This window comes from Monodon monoceros, unplaced genomic scaffold (assembly GCF_005190385.1).
Source record: "Monodon monoceros isolate NGI ecotype Baffin Bay Population unplaced genomic scaffold, NGI_Narwhal_1 Super_Scaffold_7, whole genome shotgun sequence".
In the NCBI taxonomy this organism is placed as follows: Eukaryota; Metazoa; Chordata; class Mammalia; order Artiodactyla; family Monodontidae; genus Monodon; species Monodon monoceros.
In genome coordinates, this window is record NW_021703784.1 from 4,043,204 (window position 1) to 4,057,296 (window position 14,093).

The window sequence follows — 14,093 nt, forward strand, 5'->3', positions numbered from 1 at the left end:
AGAGAGAGAGAGAGAGAGAGAGAGAGAGAGAGAGAGAGAGAGAGAGAAGGAGGGAGAGGGAGAGGGAAGGAGAGAGCTCCCCTACCCTCCTCTCGGGACCTGGTCCTTCTCCTGTCCCCCAGCCCTCCCCCACACACACCGTGTACTTGCAGCTCTTTGGAAAAAGAACACAGGCTAAGGGTGGAAGAGTTTTCTTTTCGAGTTAAACAAGTCCGTATGAAGTTCCAGAAGAGAGGTCTGGCAGGGAGACTGAGTTATTCCTGACCACAGGGGCGTGGGCAGGGAAAATCGTGATAACCTCAGGGTGAAGGAAGCATGCGGTGGAGGAAAGCACAGAGCCAAGGGGAAGGGCAAGCTAAGTTAGCACCCCAGGAAAATACACAGCCCTCCCGCTGGAAGATTCTGAGGCAGCGGAACAACCAGACAATGGAGTTGATTCCACCTCGCCTGGAAACAGCTCTGGACCCTGACTTTTTAGGAAACAACTGGAGATGAGGGGAAAAGGCAGAAAAACAGCCTCGGAGCTGCAGGTGCAGGGCGATGGCACAGGAGCGCGCAGCCCTCTGGAGAAGAAAAGGGGGAAACAGACAATGAAATGAGCTGAAATCCGAAGAGCTGGGGTTTCTTCACCAAAATACAGTCATCACTGTAGGCATATCAGACCAGAAGCAATCAGCGCAGCGTGCAAGTGCTGATCTGAGAGTCAAGGGCTGCTCTTTCCTCAGCATCTCTCTTGCGGGGAGCAGGGGTGTGGGGGGCGAGGACAGCCAGAACATAAAGGGAATCTGGACCCAGGTCCCCCTCGCGCCCCCTTTTCCTGTTGTGCCAGAGGCGGCTCCCTCTCCTCAGGGAGGAGCCTGTCCACGCCCAGGCCCGGAGGAAGCACCACTTGCTCAAAGCCCCTCTGACGTCGTCACTCCCCGCTGTCAACGCCGTGTTTGTCACCTTGTGGAAGAACGGTTGGAACGATCTTCTAGGTCAACCCGAGACGTAAAAGCAGGTGATAAATGTTCATATTCCTGCTTGGGGGCCTGCTCTCGTCATCTGAGTGGTATTTGGTGGCTTTCCAAGCTCTGTTCCTGATTGCCACCCTGAGGAACCCCAGCCTGGTGACCTGAAAGCAGTTGCCCGGACCCCCTTCCAACCGGACACTTCCCCCTTCCCTCCCTCGGCCCATCACCCTTACCGGACGAGTTGAAATGGCACGAGGGCTGATGCAAATCCCCCCCCCCTTTGGGCCAGGTGGACCCCAGGGACCCAATAAGCAGCAGCGTCCCACCCGGGCTGGCAAAGCAGATGGAGAACGAGTTCACGGCCCACCTGGAGCAAACCCCTCACCTGGAAAATAGCTCTCATGGCAGGGAGGCCTCGTGACCAGGTCTGTTGGAGTTCCCCAAAGCAAGGGGGACTCGAGCCTAGGGGCTGGCCCACAGGGTCTCTGAGAACGTGGCCCCTTCATTCTACCCGCGAGAAGTTCCTTCCCTCGTGAAACGACGGTGTGTGAGTAAGAGAGTCTATGGGGGACACAGCCTAGGTGCCCGGGTCCTAGGAGACTAGATGTGGGACCTTGGGCGGTTACTTACACTCTTGGCGCCGTGGTTTTCTGTTGTAAAGTGGGAACGACCATAGGGCTGTTGTGAGGTTTACATCAGACAAGTAAAGTGGCTCTTTCATTAGATGGTAGATATGTTGGAGCTTCAGTGTTCCAAGAAACTCAAGTCTGAGAAACACCAGCTTTAAGGTCCAATCTCCCTTACGTGTGGCGGCTGGTGTGCAAAACACACCCTCGTGATTCCAAGCCTGGGAAAGTGGGAGGCCTCATTCCATCGCAGAGAGCTGAGGGAGGCCCCCTGAACTGAATCTGTGGGCATGCCACGTGCCCCAGAGAGGGAGGGTGTCCTGTGGTAACAGCCAGGCCGTGTTTCCAGGACCGGGAGCTCAGGCCCTAAAACACAGCCCTGCCCCTCCCCCAAGAACGCCTGTGTGTGTGTGTGTGTGTGTGTGTGTGTGTGTGTAAGAATGTGCCTGCCCACGGGCTGCAGCACCTACCAGCTGTGATAACGGTATCGTTGCACGCTTGCTCCTCCGGGAGATAACACCCACCTCCTGCCACTGGTCACCTCTGTCCTCAAACCCTAAAGCTCTTTTAACCCCGCCCTGGGCATGTTCATCCTCCGGGTCCCAGAGCCTGAGGGCCAGCAGGTCCCTGCCGCAGGGAGGGGTGGGTGCGGGGCCTCCTGCTGCCCACCTGAGACGGGGCACGAAGGGACTGGAAGCTGCAGGAGACAGCCTTCCGAGAACGGCTGGGCCTGGGGTCCGTCCCAACCCACCTCCCCACCCTACGCAGCAAGGGCCCCTCTCCCGTGACAGCACCTTGGCCACCGGGAGGCTGGCGGCCTGGGAAGCCCTGCGGTGCCCCCTGGTGGCTGAACAGCTTCCCTACGCCCTTCTGGTTTCCCCCGGCCCTGGGTCCCTGCAGACTGTTCCTCCTGCAGGATCCGATCCCTGTCCACGAAATAGGATGAAACACTGACTGAACTTCCATTTTAATGCTTGTGATTGGTGGCTAAAACAAGTGAGACGCAGGGTAGTTTGGGGGACCAGAGAGATGGCTCGTTTCAAGATCCTAGCAACTAAAACAGGCTAGTCAGTCAGGAAAAGGCCTCACAGTGGTTCGCTGAGCTTTTGTGGGGACCCAACGGAAGGCAACAGAGAGCATGAAGCCGAGGCAGCGCCTTGCGCACAGGCCCGTGTGCCTGCCTGGGGCAGTGCTGCCTGGTTGCCTGGGTGCGGTCACACGAACGGCATTGCACCGTCGTGGGCCTGGCTGCGGCCACAGCAGGCTGCACGGGCGGAACTGAACTTGCTCACACACTTGGAGCTGGAGTTCTTGAACTAGACGTGAAAATGTGTGCGGAACAGTTTTGGTCACTAGTCTCTCCCCGGGCCTGCACCCGGGTGCGGGAAGCTGAGGCGGTGGCTCAGGGCTGGTGCCGGCGCCGCTGCCCTCGGCAGAGAGGAGTGGACCCGGGCTGGCTGTCACTCCTGTCGTCAGCCCTGACTGTGCTCGGGCCTCTGTCTTCATTACAGCTCGAAGACGAGACTGACTTCCCACTAGCTAAGGAGTCTTAGCCGATTCTTATCTGTGGTCAGAAGTAACGCTGGGTTTGGCTCCAGTCTTTTGAAAGGCACTGATGCTTTGTTCGGTTTCCAGGCGTCAAATGTTTGTGGCTTCCAGGACCCTGCCAGGACCGCAGGACACGCCTGCAAAGCGCAGTGCCGGGCACCTGGTGGGCACTCAGAGATGCGGATGCTCTTAGCCCTGTGGTTCGTCAGAATCACCCGGAAGGCTTGTTAAGCAGACGGCTGCGCCCCGCCTCCCAGAATCTCTGATGCCGGAGGTCTGGGTGAAGTGTGAGAATTGAGTCTCTGCAACGCCCCAGGTGGTGCGGATGCTCCTGGCCCCGGGGCCACGCTGTGGGAACGCTCTCCTGGATGACCAGCCCAGTCCCAGCCCGGACATGCCGGTGAGACCCCTGAGGCAGCGGGGTGACCCCAAAGGGCCCCAGGAGGATAAAAATGAGGCTGAGAAACCACCATAGACTGGGACAGAGGGCTGTGGAGAGGGAGCCCCTGTGCCTTTAGGGGACAGTGAAGTCGTCTCATGACCCCGCCTGCGTTTCTGACTTGGGGAGGGCGTCTTCTGGACCATGTCAGGTGCCGACAGGAGAGCGGTGCTGTGGGTAGGCCCAGGCCAGGCCTGGCTGCCTGAGGGGCTCTCACCCTTGGGAACCAGACCACAAGTGAAGCCTCTCCCTACACACCAGGTATGTACACTCGGCACCATCTGCACAGGGTCTTCTGACAGCACCTTCATTCTCCTACTCCCCACACCTGGGCAAAAATGATACCCTTTCCCTTCCCTGGAAGGAAAACCCAATGTGGATGCTTGCACAGCTGTCAAGACAAAACTTCTCCCTCCTTCCAGAGGGTAAGGCCCTCAGGCTAAAATGAAAGAGGCAGCTCACCTCCTCCAGGAAGTCTGCCCAGATTGTTCCCTTTGGTTTCCAAAACACATAGAGAGCAAAGACCATTCAGTCAACAAATATGTGTTAGCATCTTCTAGGAGCCAGGCCTGAGCTGGCGATACAGCAATGAGCGAAGACCGCCCACCCTCCCTCACACGGCCATCTGATTTCTCTTCCTAGGTCTGCTGCTATCCCCCAGCCCCAGCTCGTACAGAGCCTTGGCATACGGAAGGCCCTCAAACATCTTCTCAAGAACTCCCTGAGCCCTCCCCAGATCCTCGTCTCTGTCCCTCTGAGTCATCCCAAGCAAGAAGGGAGAGAATACTGTAATTTACTAAGTAAAAATCAAAGGAGGAAGGACAGCACTAGACATGGGAGAAGCCTCAAGTGAGGCGGCATCATCAGGACCCACCCACTCAGCCCACGCTGGATAGCCGTGAGTTCACGCACACTCTCGTGTCCGAGTGTGCAAGCGCAGGCGCACAGGTACACACACCTGTGTGTGACCATCTCCCCACCTGACCGAAACCGCCAGGACAAAGCTCCTCCCCCATCCCGGGGAGCAGCACCCCGTCCCATCCCTCCTGTCCCGGCACCAGGCCCTGCCTGGGGAGCTTCAGGTAAGGGAGGAAACATGGCCCTGTGCTGGCCTGGGGACCATCACAGGGCACTGTGGTCCCCACTCTCAGCCTGACTCCAGGCTCTGTGCTGAGGGGAATTTAAACCCAGTTTCTTGCTGCTGGGGCTAGGGGAGCCCATCAACTCCAGTAAGAAAGAAAAATTACCTAAAAAGAAATAAAGTGTTTTACTCATACACACAAATATACACACTGAACCCCACCCTGGGAGCCGGCAAAACATTCGAACCTTGGACCCGGCTGACTTCCAGGTCCCTCAGGCCTGGATTTCCTGAAGCAGGAGACCCTGGGAGCCCGTGGTGCCCCACCAGCCCCGCCCAAGGGGCCCCAAAGTCCAAACGAGAGCTGGTCCTATATCCGAGGCAGACGAAGCCAGCCTTCCCTGTATCCAAGGAAAAGAGCCTCCGGCCCAGCGTGGCGCCAGGGCCGAAAGGCTGTGTCTTCAAACCTCCGGCCTGGCACTGACAGGCGTCCTCCCCTCCCCTCCCCGAACGCGCTTGGGAAGCTGGGGGTGTGGGGTGGGTGAGAGGCCTGCGGGCGAGTCTCCATCTCCAGAGGCTCAGGGATCAGGTCCCAGTCTGGGTTCCGGGGGCCAAGCCGGGGGCCCGGGCAGCAATCCCGTCCTCAGCCCGCACATGCGCACCTGGGGTGGCGCCTCGCCTCTACACCCCGGTCTGCTGTTTAACCCAGTCCCGAAACACGGAGAGCCTCGTGTACACGCCTGGCTTGTCCCTCTGCGCGCAGCCGTCGCCCCAGCTCACCACGCCGGCCTGGAACATCCGCCCATCGGCCTCCGGGCTGGACAGCGGGCCCCCGGAATCGCCCTGCGGGGAGACCAGGCCTTGGCACCGAGCCCCGCCGCCCCGCCCCTCCGCGCCGCCCCCAGCCCCGCCGGCCCACCTGGCAGGCGTCCACGCCGCCGCTGAGGTAGCCCACGCACAGCATGCGCGCGGTGATCTGCTGCGGCAGCAGGCGCTCGCACGTGGTCTGGTTGATGACGCGGATCTCACCCTTCTGCAGGATCAGCGCCCCGGTGCCTGGGAGGCAGCGGAAGGGGGGGACAGGGCGGGAGGGGAGGCCGGCAGTCAGTGGGGGGACCCGACCAGCAGAGCCCCCGAAATAGCGCGGATGCCCGCGGCCCACACGTGGCTAAAACCTGAGGGCACGTCTCCAGGATGGGATGCTGTGCAGCGGGGCAGAGTGATCAGGCCGCGCTGACCGTCTGTCGGGTGAGGAATCCGATACCCACCCTGGGAAGGCGTGTGAGAAAGGGACAGAAGGACGGCCACGAGGCCCCCCCCCCCATCCCACAGCGGTTGGACTGCGGGCAGAGCTGTCAGCCCCTCACCCCAACTTCACCCCCACCCCCGCTCACCTCCCTCCTGCGTGTGGCCCCAGCCGGTGACCCAGATGGCCTTGCCGGTGGGGAAGGCATGCGCGGCGTCCGGCAGGCAGATGGGCCGCACGGTAGCGCTGTACTCGGCTGGCTGCTCCAGCTGCAGCAGCGCGATGTCGTAGTCAAAGGTGAAGTCGTTGAAGAAGGGGTGGGAGATGACGCGCTGCAGCCGGCGCTCCTGCACCCCGGGGGCGCTGCGCTTGCTCTGGTCGTGCAGGCCCAGGAAGGCGGTCCACATGCTGTGGTCAGAGTACCTGCCGGGGGCCGGAGGACGGGCGGAGAGGGAGGCCTGAGCCAGCGCCCTCGGCCCCGTGCCCTGTGCCCCTCGACCCGAGCCCGCGCCCACCCCAGGACGATGCTCAGCTGTCCTCGCTTATCTCATTACCAAAAAGATTTCCCTTCTCATTAATCTACCCTTCCATGGAAGGAACACATCAATCCAAATACTTCTCTAACACAGCGGTACATACTTTAAGTACCAGAGGAGCTGAAAAGTAGATGGAACTTCACCAGGTTTGTCGTCGGTAGCGGGATGGTGCAGCAATTCTCAGCTACTGTGTATTGCACGACTGAATCAGTAAAAAGACAAGACCCTGGTGTTGCTGGGACCCAGTTTCCCACGTGGGAAAAGGGAGACACCAACAGGCAGAGGCGGAGGAGAGAAGAACCCCATGCTGCTGACATGCCATCAGAGCGGGAAAAACTCACGGCTGTTCAGAAAGATGGCCTCAGAGCCATGGCATCCCCAACAGCAGCCAGAACGTGGCTTCTAACGATCCTTCCCCATGGAAAGGAACCAAGGCTCCTTGGAGGAGTGGCTGATTTCAGGTCTGGAGCAAGCAGCACATAGAGTGAACCAGGAATATACTGTGTTACCAGAAGTGAGTGAGAGCTGGCACAAGGGCGGTGCCAGTAGGACAAGGCTTTCACTAGTCAAGATCTGCATCATCTGGACACCAAAGTAAACTACGGGGTTAGATCGCTATACGTGATAAACAATATAAGAAGCGGAGGAGAATCTATCCTGAAGCTAAAAAATAATCTCAAAAGAATTTATAAGAAGAGAAGGAAAGCTGTGCTTTACAGAAAAACACCAGCTAATAAATACAGAAGAAATGACACAGTAAGTCACATTTCACACCTACCACAGCAATAACCGATACACGCGAGAATCATCAACAGATGCCAAAAACCACCGGGTAACAAGAGAGCCACACTGGGACTTCCCTCCCGGTCCAGTGGTTAAGACTCTGCGCTCCCAGCGCAGGGGGCCCGGGTTCGACCCCTGGTCAGGGAACTAGATCCCGCGTGCGGCAACTAAAAGAAAAGATGCCACATGCCGCAACTAAAGATCCTGCATGCGGCAAGGAAGATCCCGCATGCCGCAACTAAGACCTGGTGCAGCCAAACAGATACGTAAATAAATATTTTTAAAAAAGATACACACACCGATTCAAAGTATCACCCAAGAGTCATAACCAACGGGGGAAGCACCTTTATAAGTACTGGTAGACACCACCCTAACCAAGTAATCAGACTTTTCTCCAAATCGTCCCCACTGATGGGGTATTATGTACTTCCTGAGGACACATCACCTATGCAGTGTTTCCTGACCAGAAAAAAAAAAAATTTAACCTAATTCTAATCATGAAACAACAATCAAAAACAACCAGATCGAGAGACATTCTGCAAAATAACATCCTGGACTTCTCAAAAACGTACTGCCATTAAAGAACAAAAATTAAAAGGCTGGGAGAGACTGTTCTACATTTTAAAGAGACGAGTCAAAACTAATGACTTAAAACAAAGCATATCCCTTGACTGGATCCTGCATTTTTTAAAAACCTATAAATATTGGGAGAACTGGAGGAATCTGAAATGCGGACCATATGCCAGCTAACAGTGCTACGTCAGTGCGATCGTTTCCGGCTGCGATAACCGTATGGTGGTTACATGGGAGGGTTTTCCTGTTCTTGGGAGACGCCGCCTGCCATCCTCGGTGAAGACGTGCCACGATGGCTGCGCCTAACTCGGAAATGGCTCGAAAGGGGGACGTGAACGTCTAGGGAAGCACAGCTTAGCAGTGATCTGTGTGCTCGAGCCCGCCTATGAGTACTGTGTCCGACAGCAGAAGGAATCTGAGAAGACTTCAGTGTCAGTCACCAGAGAGGGCCTGGAACTTCCAGAAGACAAAGAGAAACAAAAGCAGGACGAGAAAAGACACAGTGTGAGAACTCCGCAAGGTCATGAAGGACCTCTTGGAGAAAAAAAGCCCCAAAGCTGGTCGTGTCGAGCCGACTGGTGACATCCCCGTGCTGCATCGTCACAAGCACATCAGCTGGACAGCAAACACAGAGAGAATGGTGAAGGCCCAAGCGTTAAGAGGCAACTCGGCAGCGATGGGTTAGATGGCGGCAAAGAAACACCTGCAGATAAACCCCGGCCATTCCGTCAAGACCTAAGGCAAAAGGCAGAGGTCGACACAGCCGACCACGCCAAGCACTCTTCTGGGGGCCGACGTGTTACGTCTTCTTATCCCCCAGCCAGTCAAGGTGGTCTTGGGCCACCGTCTGAACCCAGCAGCCCATGCCCTTGACCACGAGATGCCACCTCTCGGTAACACCCTGGGATCGCTTGCTGACTCAGAAATGTGTCCAAAGTACCTGCACTCCAGGTCCTGGCACACTTCCTCCCTGCCTGTCCCTGCTCACAACCCTCCCTTTGTCTGGAAGGTCGGAGTCACCTGGTCCACTGACAAACACCCTCACGTTTCAACAGCAGACTAGACACCCTGCCCATAAAGGCACTCCTAGCAGCCACCCTCCCCAGCACTCAGGGGAGCTCTAACCCACACACTGGGCCCTCGGCAGCCTCCCCCCAGCTCTGGCACAGCCCTTACTACGTGCGCATGTGTATCGCAACTTGTCCCCCTACCCTGGGACATCTGGAAGTGCAGGGACCAAGTCTAATTCAGCTTTCTCTCCCGGTGCCAATGGTAGCAATGGCTGTTGAGGGCATTAATGGGCAGAAGTAAGACTGCTGAGCAGGAGAAGATGAAGGAAAAGGAAATGAGAAACGAAAAGGTGAAGCAAGGGAAAGAGGAAGAAGCCGGGCAGGGCCCAGGGGCAGGTGCTTCAGGAAGTCCACGCACATCCCAGCTCACCCTGCAGACGGGGCTAGGAACGGGGACTGTGGCGGCTGTGTGGGTGCAGAGGACCCAGATCTTGGTTTCTTCTCACAGAATGCCTAGTTCTAGGGCTGGACCAGGAAAATACAGGATGAGCCTAGAGTACCAGGTGGTGTCCGAAAGCAGGGAGGTGGCTCAGAAAAACAAAAGAATGGGGGCATGTCCTAGGGAGCCGGGCGCCAGCCTGGAGAGCTCTCAGTGGTCGGCTCTGGAATAATCTAGCGACAGTAAACAACACGGTATTGGATTACAACCCGAAATATAAATATATGCACGAGTCCCTACAAACATAAATAGATGATTAAATAAATACATGGGAGAGAGGGACAAAGCTTCCTTACAAAGCAATTCCACACTGACTCATTTTCAAAGAATAGAGTACAGAAGGGGGAAACACTTCCGAGTGGAGAGAGCTGTCATCACCGTCTTAACCAGATGACCGAGATGAGCTGAGTATCACCAGAGATAAGCCACGTTGACATCATTTACCTGCTGATACAACGTGACTTTCTTCCAAACACTCATGACCCCAGTCTAATCACGAGAACAACCTCAGATGCATCCAGATGGGGGCACTCTACAGGGCCCCTGGCCTCCAGACTGTCCAGGTCACGAAAAACACACAAAGACTGAGAAATCGTCCCGGACCAGAGGAGACTGGGGAGACAGGACAACAGACACAAAGGGGGCACCTGGACAAACTCCTGCAGCAGAAAGGATGCTGGTGTGAAACCGGTGTCAGGGAGCCTGGGGGGGAGCCCAGAGGGAGCCCCGAGGCAGCCCGGAGGCAAGTTCCTAGTAAGGGACCGTGAGTTTCTCGTTTCTCGGTGCTGACAAAAGCAGCATGATAACATCAAGGGAAATTGGGCGGGGGTATGGGGAAATTGCGTCCTATCTTTGCGCAACTTGTCCACATTCCAAAATGATAAGTTCATTCTAAAAATTCTGAAGTAAGCTCCCATCACCCGAAGAAGAAAGCAGATCGCTTCTGCCCAGAGTGGAGTGGAGTGTGACAGAGTGAGAAGAGGGGGGCAGGCTGGACCAGGCTGCACTTCACCAGCCCAGCAGCGCCCGGGGTCCACCACTGACCCCACTCCCCCCAAGCCTCTGCTGTTACATCACCCCCAGCACGTGCAGCTGTCTGATCGGCCCCAGTGTCTGGCCTTAGGCCTACGTCATGCTATGGGTCCTGTCTGTCCCGGAAGTCCATGGTGGTCCCGCTCTCTCTTGGCCAAGGGGCGACCGTGGCACCCTGGGTCCCCTTCCCACGCAGCTGCCCGCGGCAGGAGGGCAGGCACCCGGCAGGAAGGCCCTGGGTGAGGGGGACCCCTGTGCCCGAGTCTCCAGGAGCAAGCTGTCCCCTCAGTCCCCCTCCCGCAGCCGATGGCCAGAGGGCCTGGGCGGGCTGGACCTAAGTCAGAAAGAGCCCCGGCGCTGGGCCACCTGCTCCTGCTAAGCCTGGCCCTTGCCCACCCGCCCTGAGAGGCCGGCATGGCCCAGTGGCATGCTTGGTGCCCCTCCCTGCACCGGGCTCGGGTCTGCCGTGGACCTGAGGCTACGATGGGCTGAGCACCTACTGTGCGCCAGGCACGGGCTCAGCGCTTCAGGTGCGTCCCCGCGCTCCCTTCTCACACCTCTCAGCGTAAAAATCACAGCGTCACCATCAGCACCCAGGAGCCTGAGGCCTAGGAAGGTGAATAACTCGCCCACGGTGGCCTGGCAAGCCAGGGCCAGGCGGTGAATGAGAGGGTCCCGAGGGGTCTCCACCGTGCAGAGGCTGACCGCACCGGCTCTGGAATCCACACACGTGGGCCCCAGTCTGGCTCTGCCTCTTAAAAGCTGTACCACCTCAGGCAAATGTCCTTACCTCTCTGATCCTCCGTTTCTGTAAAACGGAGACGTGTTCAGACCCGTCTGCCTGGGCTGTTAGGAGAGGCACTGAGATCCCGCTGGACAAGAGGGGCACCCAATAAACACTCATTTTTATCACTTCTGTTATTAAGCCCCATCCTGGGGGGTCTGCCACCCCTCCAGTCCCGGCCCTGCCTCACCTGGGCACGACTCACAGACACAGGGCCTTTCCACCCCAGGAAACGTGGAGGGGCGCCCCACTTAGGGCCGGCACGAGGCCTCCCCGCCCCGGCCCATGGCGTACCTGAATCCTCTGTGGTTGACGAAGCAGTGGGCGGCGGATACCATCCAGCTGGGGGAGATGAGGGAAGCCCCACACACGTGGCCCTGGCCCAGGGCGTGGAGGCTCACCTGCCAGGGCCACTCACCTTCGTCCGCGTTCTCACCTCCGACAACCCGAGACTGCCTGGTGAATGACCGCAGCCCACAGTCTGGGAGGGGCAGAGACAGGAGTCACAGTGGGGCACCAGCCCCGCCACCGGATCAGCAGCCGGGGCAGCCACCTGGCCCCTCTCCCTGCCCCCAAATTCAAAACCCTCACTCCCCACCTCCCGCTCCTGCACAGGGGCCTTCAGACATCTGATGGTTTGCTTAGATTTAATTTGGGTGTCATTTGCCCAGACTTTCTTGTTGCACGCGGAAGGACACAGCTCTGAGGGAAGAACAATGGGTGACGTGAAGTCACAGAAGAGCTGCTGCTCTGCTCACGTGTAACCTACGGCCAGCGCTTCTGAAATACACAAGAGGCTGCAAATTAAAGTACGGGCGGGGTGGGGACAAAACCCTGCCAAGGGCTCCAGGACTTGCCCCTGTGGCCAGGTCTACAGAGCGGGGGTCAGCCCAGCACCGCGGCCAGGACACCAGTCCTGCCACAGAGGCCCTGACGTACTAGCTGCCCTGGGCCTTGCCTCCAGGACCAGAACTGCCTGTGAGGCAGTGCCTGGGTGCCAATCAGCAAAGTTATCCTTTCCTCCAGGCAGACACACCCTCTCACCGGGGCAGAGCTGGGTGAGTGAAGCGCTGACATAATGCCCACCTCCGTCTGCGCCTTGCACAGTGAACAACCTGCACGACTGTATGGGCAGCCCTGCTCACCACAGTCCTTCTCATCCGAGCCATCGATGCAGTCCTTCTTCCCATCACACTCGGGGTTGCCCTTGCTCACACAGAGCCCGTCGAGGCAGCGGTAGGTGTGTTTGGTGCAGGTGACGGTGCTCACTGCTCACGGAGGAGGACGCAGGGGGAGGGAATCAATCTCCCTCCCGCACCCAGGCTGACGGTCCCTCCCCCTCATGCCCCTCTCGGGCCTGCCCCCTCATCCGCACCCGTGCCCAGCCGACACCCTCTCTCGCACACGCGGTGCGCAGGGCGTGCCCAGCCGACGCCCTCTCTCGCACACGCGGTGTGCAGGGCGGTCTGTGCGGGTTGAACTCTGGACCCGCTGCACGTGAGTGTGGCAGGTAAGCGCCCAAGGGAAGGGGGCGGGGCCTGGCCTCACCGTGGTCGCACATGGCCTCATCGGACCCGTCCCCACAGTTGTCCTTCCCGTCACACTGCTGGCTCTGCGGGAGGCACTTCCCGTTGTTACACCTGAAGGTCTCGGGCGGGCAGCCTGGGGAAGCGCGAGGACTCAGCAGGGGCTGGCGGGTCAGCAGAGGGCCGCGGGGAGCCCAGCCGCCACCCCCCGCCCCACTCACTGCAGCCCTGCTCATCACTGCCGTCCTCGCAGTCCTTCACGGAGTCACAGACCCAGAAGAGGGGCTTGCAGAGCTTGTCTGTGCACGTGAACTGGTAGGTGGCGTTGCATTCTGGAGGGGCGAGGGACCGCAGTCAGACACGAGGCTCACTCAGCACCCGCTCTTCCCAGGAGTTGGGGCACCGCGCTCCTGGGGACCACGTCCCGCCTGGCTGTGGAAGCTGGCTCAGCACCGCCTTCTCCAAAGGGGGCCCCAGGAGCCCGAGGAAAGGCGGCCTGTCGTCTGCCCCGGGCCGGGAACAAACTCCCCCACCGCCTCGGGCCGTCCCGCCGCAGGGTCAGTGGCAGAAGCCGGGCACAGCAAGGGCAGAGGATGCCCGGGTCTGGCAGCCCCGACTCACGGCAGTGGAGCTCGTCGCTGTGGTCGGTGCAGTCAGCCCAGCCGTCACAGCGCAGCTCCTCCTGGATACACCGCCCTGTGTTACACATGAACCTGCCCGGGCACGCTGCAGAGAGACAGGGCAGGCCTCAAGTCCACGACCCCCAGCCCCGCCTCCAGCTCAGAGGAGCAAGGCTGCAGCTGGGGTTCTCCAGGCCCGCTGAGCTGTGACAAGGGGCTTCCTATAGCTAGCGGGCGAGGGCCAGTCGAGGTCCCTCCCGCCCCCCATGACCAAACCCCGGGAAGCCCCGGGCAGAGTGGAGAGAGGCTGGCGGGTGCGCATGCAGTTCTACCGCCCCGTGTCCTTGGTCAGCCACATCCCCGAGCGCCAGGCTCCCCGTCGGCAAGTCGGAGCGGCAGCAGCTCTGCAGACGGCTGATGTGTCCCACCCTAGTGTCACACGGCATCACCGGCTTTCCTTAATTCTAAGACATTTTCCACATTCCGATGTTTCTGAAGTTGGAATGTGTCTGACAACTGATGTCATCAGATGAGAAAATGGAGAGGAGGCCGTTGTCGCTTTCTCTGCACAGGTAGCTCAGTCACTTAACAAAGCGCTGTGCTCATCTAATTACACTTCTGGCCGTGAGTCGTGTAGTTGAATCTGAACTTAAATGTGGACGTCTGTGTGCAGTAAAAGTGACTTCCAAAAGGTTATTCTAGGATGCAGGGTTGAAACAAAATAATCACCATGGACGTGGAAGAACTGGTATTCACAGCAGACAGTGAAATTAAAGGTCACGGAAACTACCAGACCTCTTCCGTAGAGATCACAGAATTTCCAAAGCTAGCAGTAGT

At 58.4% G+C, this 14,093-nt stretch overlaps 1 protein-coding gene across 1 annotated transcript in view; it reads right to left on the reverse strand.

Moving 5' to 3' along the window:
• Positions 1-5,240: 5,240 nt before the first annotated feature.
• Positions 5,241-14,093, reverse strand: part of ST14 (suppression of tumorigenicity 14) — a 37,321-nt gene continuing 28,468 nt past the window's right edge. The window contains exons 12-19 of the mRNA XM_029207520.1: positions 13,258-13,362; positions 12,858-12,968; positions 12,659-12,772; positions 12,256-12,378; positions 11,405-11,591; positions 6,042-6,316; positions 5,567-5,703; positions 5,241-5,490 (exon numbers count right to left, since the gene is read on the reverse strand). Of these exons, the coding sequence (XP_029063353.1) occupies positions 5,329-5,490; positions 5,567-5,703; positions 6,042-6,316; positions 11,405-11,591; positions 12,256-12,378; positions 12,659-12,772; positions 12,858-12,968; positions 13,258-13,362 (1,214 nt within the window). The 3' untranslated portion in view covers positions 5,241-5,328. The remainder of the gene's footprint in view (positions 5,491-5,566; positions 5,704-6,041; positions 6,317-11,404; positions 11,592-12,255; positions 12,379-12,658; positions 12,773-12,857; positions 12,969-13,257; positions 13,363-14,093) is intronic.